The sequence below is a fragment of the Mycteria americana genome, chromosome 5, assembly GCF_035582795.1.
Source record: "Mycteria americana isolate JAX WOST 10 ecotype Jacksonville Zoo and Gardens chromosome 5, USCA_MyAme_1.0, whole genome shotgun sequence".
Taxonomy (NCBI): Eukaryota; Metazoa; Chordata; class Aves; order Ciconiiformes; family Ciconiidae; genus Mycteria; species Mycteria americana.
The window spans coordinates 29,753,747-29,762,500 of NC_134369.1; the positions used below are offsets into that span (position 1 = coordinate 29,753,747).

At 44.8% G+C, this 8,754-nt stretch overlaps 2 protein-coding genes across 9 annotated transcripts in view; one reads left to right on the forward strand and one right to left on the reverse strand.

Moving 5' to 3' along the window:
- Positions 1–6,997, forward strand: part of ACP2 (acid phosphatase 2, lysosomal) — a 9,603-nt gene extending 2,606 nt beyond the window's left edge. For all 3 annotated transcript variants that reach the window (XM_075502641.1, XM_075502638.1, XM_075502640.1), the window contains 8 exons: positions 416–568; positions 926–1,024; positions 1,188–1,277; positions 3,578–3,710; positions 3,786–3,874; positions 4,493–4,599; positions 4,813–4,988; positions 5,071–6,997. In XM_075502641.1, coding sequence (XP_075358756.1) covers positions 416–568; positions 926–1,024; positions 1,188–1,277; positions 3,578–3,710; positions 3,786–3,874; positions 4,493–4,599; positions 4,813–4,988; positions 5,071–5,207 — 984 coding nt within the window. In that variant the 3' untranslated portion in view covers positions 5,208–6,997. The remainder of the gene's footprint in view (positions 1–415; positions 569–925; positions 1,025–1,187; positions 1,278–3,577; positions 3,711–3,785; positions 3,875–4,492; positions 4,600–4,812; positions 4,989–5,070) is intronic.
- Positions 6,998–7,351: 354 nt separating this feature from the next.
- DDB2 (damage specific DNA binding protein 2) overlaps positions 7,352–8,754 on the reverse strand; it is a 29,787-nt gene continuing 28,384 nt past the window's right edge. For 5 of the 6 annotated variants that reach the window (XM_075502651.1, XM_075502650.1, XM_075502645.1 and 2 more), the window contains one exon: positions 7,352–8,563. In XM_075502651.1, the coding sequence (XP_075358766.1) occupies positions 8,313–8,563 (251 nt within the window). In that variant the 3' untranslated portion in view covers positions 7,352–8,312. The remainder of the gene's footprint in view (positions 8,564–8,754) is intronic. The other variant, XM_075502646.1, reaches the window with a different exon arrangement.

The following is an 8,754-nucleotide window of genomic DNA, read 5'->3' on the forward strand; positions in this document are numbered from 1 at the left end:
TCATGAGCACAGCAGGTCATTCCTAGAACTGAGAACTGAATGCAGGAGTTTGCCCCAGTCCTGCTCTGTAAATATCATGCATTTCCTATCTGTGCCCATCATTATCTGCATCTCTGTCTTGCTCTTCTCTGACTCTTCCCCATATTCAGACTCCTTTCTGTCTGTAATCTCCACACAGTGCATCTGGCTATCCCATTTATCCAGAACAGACTGCTCCAGTATTATACACCAAATCGTCTTTGTGTCCATCCTTCCCGTTTTGTCCTGGTTGACATCCGCAGGCTCGATCACTTCAACTCCTGTTATCCTGTTGCCAGGGCACTTGGCAATGTTCCTCAGCGAGTGCATCGTCCTGTGTCCGAGCATCACCGCTTACAGTAGCATTACTAATGGTGCACTGTCCCTGTCCTGGCAGATCTTCATCCGCAGCACAGACTGGGATCGGACGCTGATGAGTGCGGAGGCCAATCTGGCAGGCCTGTATCCCCCAGAGAGACAACAGATGTTCAACCCTAACATCTCCTGGCAGCCTATCCCTGTGCACACAGTGCCTGAGTCTCAGGAAAGGGTAAGTTAGTCTCAAGGATGTGTACTGACTACTCAAGTAGTGTGTTGTGCTGACTTCTCCAAAAGTTTTTGCTTCAGTCTCTACTCAGATTGTCTTGAACTTCTCCTGGGACCTACCTTGCAAAGGTTCTTCTGTTCTCAGAACAAGATGAGAATTCAGGGGCTGTGTTCACTCAACATGTTAGCTGCAACACCTCAGCAGACCGCACACAATCTGGAGTATGTTAGAAGGCAGTACTTAAGGCTCTTTTTAGACGCATCCCGCTAGTTAGGGTTTCATTACAGTTGCACGTGTTGACTGCAAATTCTGTGCTCCAGTGTTCTCAGTGACCTAGCTGCTCTTGTTGTCTCTGCCCAGCTACTGAAGTTTCCTTTGACCCCCTGTCCACGGTATGAACAGCTACAGAATGAAACACGGCACTCAGCAGAATACATAAATAAGACCAAAGAGAATTGGGTAAGTGATTGTTTGCATGAGATAAGGTGGTCTTAGGCTTGTAGTTAAAGTATTATCACCGCTATATCATCAGAGCTCTGAGAAAAGGGTAGGAATACCTGTGCATGTAATACAGTATGAGATTAGAAAATTGAAGGCCTTTCTCTTTTTCTCTTACCTACAGCAATTCCTGCAGATGGTGGCAAATGAGACTGGGATCCGGGATGTCTCTCTTGAGTGTGTTTGGAGCGTGTATGACACACTGTTCTGTGAAGTAAGTTTGGCCATCGTCTTACAGCCACGGGAATTTGGTCTTTAGAGCTCACTGGATTTGGTAGAAAATTATTTTGCAAAATCCCATAAAAAAACTTTTCACCATTCCCACCCTACAGTTAGAAGTAATGTTCTAATTTCAGAATAATAACAGTTCCTACTCACTAGAGGCATGTGCCAAGAATTACCTACTTTTGCACCCTATAACCTCCCACTTTGTAGCTTAGATAAATATCGTGCGAGAGCCAGAAAAAGTCCCACCTGCATAATAAATATCCCTTTTGAAAGTCACTAGAAAATGACTGCAATCTGAAATCTTTAGATCTCTGTGGACGAGTCTTGAGTTAAGTAAGGTAGAAATGAGATCTCTGGAAACTGAAGGAGTGTTAACTTTATGGTTTAAGTTGGGAGCTTAAATTAGGACTATTCCTGGTTCTACCTCTCTGTTACTTTAGATCAATCACTTTTCTTTCTGTGCTTCTGTTACTGCCATCTCTAAAAGAAAATAATGCTCTTCTGGGATAAGTGGGGTGCACCCACATCTGTTTTTTGACCTGTTATAAGGTCCTTTGCCAGAGAAAGACTCTAGAGACAGATCTTACCCTTTTACTGTCTGGGGTGGGGCACCAAACTCTATATTCATCTGGAGTTTTGTTGAAACCACATCTCACGAAGGCTTAAACAAAATAAAAAATAGGGTTAGCTGTGCTGTGATAATGCTAAAGTCAAGGTCACGTATCCAGGAGACTTAGAGTTGTTGCCCACAAAGTGTATTTGTGTATAACTACAGAGCATGATGAAGTAAATTGTAGAGATCTTTCATGTCAAACTAAGCTAATTGTGGAAGAAGCAGTAAACCCAAGCATTTTGACACTGTGTCATGCTAATTCTATGGAGGTGCAAGGCTACTTAGGTAGTACTTAGGCAGTGGTCTACAGTGGTATGTACTGTTTTGGGGATGTACAAGATAAATCTGCATGGAATTGCACTTTGCTATGTAAAGTAGCAGCTTGAGTTGCTGCAAGCTGAGAACATTCTAGTCCAGAGCTGCATTGCACTATGTAAATTTGCCCTTTGTATCACAAACCCAATCTCCTATCTTGTAACGATCACAGTGAAGTAAATTCTGTCGGTAACAAAAAATCCTTTGGTCAGCGAGATCAAGAATTTCAAATCTTCTTCGTTTTCAAGACTCAATGAGCTTGCAAATTGGGCCCGGAAGGCCAGCTGACAAGCACTATAATCCCCAAGAACTTGGAGAATAGCTCATTGTCCCAAAATGAAGCCAGAACGTTTTGAGGGAGTTTTACCCTCAAAACTATACCCTGAGGCTGATCAGTCTCTTCAGCTGCTTTGGGCTTCCTCCTTTTTTCTCACTCTTAGTAACAGTGCCCTGAAGAGAAGGATCGTTTTTCTCACCTGAGCCAGTAGATTCATTCTACCATCTGGATGGAGAAAATACAAAAGTCCAAGAAATAGCTGAACTTACCAGCCATTCTCTTTGTAAATTAATGAAAAACTATCTAAATATCTACGTTGCTGATGGGAATTTCTCCAAACCACTCAGAATGGGCCCTTAAGGATATTCAGCCTCATCTTCTGGCAGTTTAATGGGATGTGGCATAGAAAATTGCTCCGAGTAATGCCAGGGAACCGCAACTGCTGTTTGTCTGCCAGTATAACTAATCCTTTCTTGTAATGGGTTGGCTGCAAAGCAAATTCTTCTCTTGGTTCCCAGTTCTGTGTATTCTGGGTTTGAGCACTGGGCTTTGTCAGTGGTGCATCCCAGTATTACGTCTGCAGAGCGCTTGCTAACTTTCTCCCAATATCCTTCAGTGGCCCTCAGAGCCTCCGGGGAAATTGTGCTGCAGGTACACCAGAAACCTTGATAAGCATTTGTGCTCTCTCGCTTATCTTTTTGTTTGTTTTTTTGTTTTTGGACTGCATGCCATCTGCAGGGCAGAATCAGCCACACATAAAGTAAATGCCCTGAGATTATTTTATCGGTGTTACGACATAACCCTGCACTCTAGTTGTGCTTTCACAGAAATGTTGCTCCTAGATTTTAATCTTTATGCTTCTCATTATTAGTTTCTGAAACAACATTAAAACCCATGTATATTCTTTGTATGCAGCACAGCAGTGTGAGGACAGAAGCATACATAGAAAAGGGGCACATTTAAAATAATATAGGAGATCAATATAGCAGTATGGGCAGGACTCCAGACACCCTGACTCCCATTCTCTGATTAATCTGCGATCCGTGCTACCTGCAGATGAGTATTCTGTTTCTATTTCTAGCAAGAGCACAAAATGGATTTGCCTGTATGGGTGACACCAGATGTCATGACTCAATTGAAGCAACTAAAAGACTTTGGTTTTGAATTTCTGTTTGGGATCCACAATCGGGTAGAAAAAGCTCGTCTGCAAGGCGGTGAGTGCACCGGGGAGGGAGCTTCATGCTGCTCTGTCTAGTGTTTGCCTCTTACCAGCTGTTCCCTTTCCTCAGGGGTCCTGCTGGATCACATAAGGAAAAACCTAACCAAAGCAGCAAATGTTTCTGCCCACCAGAACCTGAAACTACTTGCCTATTCAGCGGTAAGTCAGAGCTTGGGGGCTAGCTTTTATCCATCTCTTCCTCCTCACAGGGGATTGGGGCTTGGTGATAGTTTTAACCCTTTCTGGCTTCTCTACAGCCCATACAGTGATCAGGACATGCATCTTTGCCTCAGGCTGGGTGGGATGTGCAGGATCTGGCATCATTCCTCTGGGGGCCCTGAGGAAAATTCTCAACCTGCGCTTTGTTCCTGTTAGCTCAGGCTTGTGGATGAGACTGGTAGACTTTGGGGAGCCACTGCTGTATTTATTTGGTAGATGGGTTGATTCTACTTAGATGTGATGTTTCAGCAGTGTAGATATAGGGTCATCCCCGCTTTCCAGCAGCCTACTGACTGGAAAGCCAAGCGTCTCTCCCAGATTGCTCCCCAGAGATTAATTCTTAAAGAACAATGCAGGATATATATGGCTGTGTTTCACTTCCTCTGCTTCTCTGGCACCGTCACAGATCACCATTCTAGCAGTACAGTTCCTCTCCTTTCTTCCAGATGGAAGTTAACAACGGTGATGTCCCCTCAGCACTGCCCTGCCTGGTATGGTCTGAGCTGCCCTGCCACATCCATAAGGGTGACTGATTTGGTTTTTTTCCCTCTTTCTCAGCATGACACCACACTTGTGGCACTGCAGATGGCTCTAGATGTCTACAACAAGATTCAAGCACCATACGCCTCATGTCATTTATTTGAGCTGTACCAAGAGGATGATGGGTGAGGGCTGCAGTAAAGATGTCTGCTGTGATTTCACCTCAAGGGTTAGATACCTAGGCTAGGCTCCACCTAGCAGTCTTGGTCCTAGTGGCAGACTCTCAGGAGGAAAACTACCACCAGAATAAAGGAAAGGGTGTGCACACTGAGTTTTTGGGAAGGGATGACTTTAGCTGGAGAAAAAAAAAAAAACATCTAGCTGTGTTTCATTTTCAGTAACTTCTCTGTGGAGATGTTTTTCCGGAACGAGAGTGGGAAGGAACCTTTCCCACTGACAATCCCTGGCTGTCAGCATAAATGCCCACTGCAAAGATTCTTGGAACTCACAGATCCTGTTGTTCCCCAGGACTGGGAACAAGAATGCCAGATAGCAAGCAGCATGCATGACACAGGTGAGCCCAGGCTGGACCAGAGCATGGAAGAAGGGGAAAGCTTGGACAATACCATATTAACCACTTGTTTTCTCCCTTGCAGAACTGTTTGTGGGTCTGGCTGTGTGTGGATCCATTCTCCTTCTCCTTATAATCCTCCTCTTGACTGTACTCTTTCGCATACAGTCTCAGCCCCCTGGCTACCGGCATGTTTCCAATGAGGGAGAAGAGCAGGCCTGACAGTTGCTTCAACTCCTTCCCAGGCAGTAGGAGGGAGCAGTGTTGCCCCTAAGGATGATTGGGCGCTCTCAGTTACTGAGCATTCTTCTGCTTTGGCCACTGCTTCCCAGAATGAAGCTGGACTTGATTTTTGGATGCTTTCTAAAGGTGACATCCCAGAGAGAGAGAGGACTGAGCTACTCTAACGGAAATGACACCTTAATTCTGAAGCCAGTATACTGTGTGGTGCCCCCGGTCCTCATACAGCTTACCTAGTCTGGGATTCCCAACATGGCCAGTTGGAGCTGGTCAAGAGTTTTCCTCCTTTCAGTGATTGTAAATGTTACCACTCACCATGACTGTGGCAGAGGGGCTTGGGCCTCCAGCAGCTGCGACATCCAGTGCAGTCAGGAGTTTCATCTCTCTTCAGGGTCAACCTGCTCTGAGTGCTTTTCTCTCAAGCAATTAGGCTGATGATGGTCGGAAGGCTGGGCTTGGAGCAGAGGGCGCAGCTCACCAACAATGCACCGAGACTCATCTACCGTCCATGCAGAGGGAACTGCTGCAGATGGTGGCAGACAGTGAAAAGGGTTTCTTGAGGTTGCTGCTAAGTAGTTGCTGCTGGCAACTGGTCTTTTTTTCCCTCCTCACATTGTGATTCAAGAGAGAACTGGCCTGGAATCAGGACAAGATTGAAAACCCAGCAGTAGTTTCTAGGATTCAGCTCAAGAGTAGGTTACATATGGTCCAGAGAAGCTCCAAGAGCTTCATCAGAGAGATGAATTCCCGTGAGCATAGCAAACCTGCACCCAGTTTCTTGTGCAATGTTGGCTCTAGAAAGGAGAGTCCCCATAGGTGAGAAACTTGGGCCCTGTTTAAAGATTCAGCCTTTGAATTTGACTTCCCCACCTCTGAACTTAAAGTACCTATTACAGGGAATATCCAGTACTGCAGGCAGTCCAGATTTCAGCTATGAGCCCAAGGAATATGCTTTACTAGCAGAATGTTTTTATGCTGTAATTAAAGAGATGTAGCAGAGCTCTTTACCTAAGACTAGATGCCAAGTTCTGTAGTTTTTCTTCCTATCTTCCCTACTGGATGGACAACAAACAAAAAACCTCCATTAAGGATCAGACTTTGCAGGTGACTGTGGATCCCTTCATTTGCCACGCTTTGGCATTTTGTCCAATGTGTGATCCTTTCTCCAGACTGGCCTCTCTGCATATACTGCAGCTGCTGCAGGGAACTTCATGCCAAGGGCTCACCACCTGCCTTGTAGCTTTTGGCAGAAAATGAGACTGCAGCAGGCACCAGAAGCACAGGCTCTTCACATGGTGATGCTGCACATTCACTTCCCACTTTTACTTCCCTTTCTGGTGCAGTTCCCTTCCCCTCTTGGCGGCAGAAGCCAGTTCTTAGGTTACAGACGTTTCCTTTTCTTCCCCTATGGAGTACCGTGGGGACTTTTCCCTACACCATAATCGGCATCTGCCAGCATGGGAACTCTAAATCAGCAGAAGCAGCTTGCTGTTCTCAGCAGCTTCCTCACCTTTTTGTCCTCTGAAGATACAATCTAGGTCTCCTGCACAGCAAGACAGTCATAAAGAAAAAGCTACTGCCTGTGAGAACAGGCACAAGAAAGAGGTAATAGTGCATTTAGGAGGACCAGACCTGTTATTTTTAAAGGCAGCAAATTTTGCACACACAGAGGAAAGGTTTCTATGATGATTTAGACATTTTGACTGTGAATGACTTTCTGTAATTGTTCCAATACATTTCCTTTTCATTATTAAAATCAAATTCACACTGAACTCTACTCTCTTCGTCTCTAACGAGTCAATCAGTGAGCTCAGTGTTGGAAAACAGGCAGAACTTACTGCAGTATACCCCCTCCCAAAGTAAATCCCTGATTTACAATCCCACTTACAGCAGAGTGAGAATTGAGATAAACTATTTTTGACTGCAGTGATCATGCACAGATACAGCTTACAATGCAACCCATCCGGCTTGGAAGGTCCATCATAGACACAGTACTATGGTATTTCCACTACTGTTCTAGGTCTCTTAGCCCTCCTGCAGAAAGGTCAGTAACTTCTCCCCCCATACAAAAGCAGTTCAGCAGAATGATCAAAGCAGTCACTCTCTATATCGAAGAAGAATTTCAGTTTAGTACAAAACTTTATTAATATCAATACTGCGAAACTATAAAAGTGAACATAGAGAATCTGAGCAGGCCTGGAGTCTGTCCCATCCGTCAGCCTCTAGGACAGAAGCAAGGCACCAGGCAGCCTTGTAAACAAACTAGAAAAAGCAAAACTTTTCAGTTTAACAGCAGTCTTGAGATTTGGCTCTGAGCAGGGGTTTTCGGAAGAAATTCCTCATTTCTGCTTTACAACACTTTTATCCAACATTCTGAAGCATGTAGGCATGGGTGAAAAAAAATTACCTAATCAATGGCAAGAAAAAGCCTAGAGCTCTGAAAATAGAAACTACACAATCAGTAGGTTCCCAGCTCCATACTGCCCTTGCATCCCATGAGGCAGGTAAAGGGCTCTGGCATCATCACGTTCTTTGTGGTCTAGTTAAATAGCTGCAAGCACAGAATAGGCTAAGCCTAAGGTCTTGACAGACGCACATTTTCCAAGAAGCTTGCATATGGGACAGGTTGGTGTTCCCTAGGCTACCCAAGGTACCCATCGCCTCACCCTGTGAACATTCTACCTTTTCAGGACGTTAACCTTGTTAGCAAAGGGTTTCTCAGCTCAGTTTGACTACAACAGGCTGATGGACCCTGTCATGAGCTGCTCCACAGCCAACTACAGGAGATCGTAACCTCTGACAAGCGATGACAAGCAGATGTGGCAGGCTAGAAACAGTAACTTCAGCAGGATATGAGAACATCTTTGAAGTTTTCCTAGTGCCTCGGAAAATGGGTGGTAACTCCACTTGGAGGAGGAACTAAGTACTGACACAACTTTCTGGAAGGGGAAGCAAAGGGAATTGGGGAAGCAGATCAGATCCAGGGAAGAAGGACAAAGTAGAAGTCTAATGCCCTGCATGGCTTATACTGCCCATTGCCAACACTGAATTTGTACCCTGTGATCCGGAAAGGATCAAAATACTAAATCAGTTCTCTAGATCCTTCCCTTTTCGCTTCCTTCCCTGTGATTTAGAATCTTTGGGTTTTGTTCTCATCTCCTCCAGCTCCCAAGACAGTAAGTTAGCTTTGAGTTTGCTTGTCCCAGGGTTTGCCTGCCTCTGCCCTCCACGTCTGGACAAACTCCAGCTTCCAATCCCCTGTTCTGTCATGGCTTTTAAAAGATGTTCTTGCTTCTTGGCCACCATCTCCTCCCGGCTCCAGATCAGAATATTAAAGCCTGAGAGGAAAAATTAAACACTGTGCATCAGAAACTCTACATCAAATATACTACCTCAGGCTACGTCACTTAAATGCTAGAAATTCAAAATGCTTTGTCTGTTCTAAGATATTTCCAAGGTACAGAGGATGCAAAGATCTTTATTGCAGACACTATCTCCACACAGCCATAGAAATTTGATCTAATTAAGA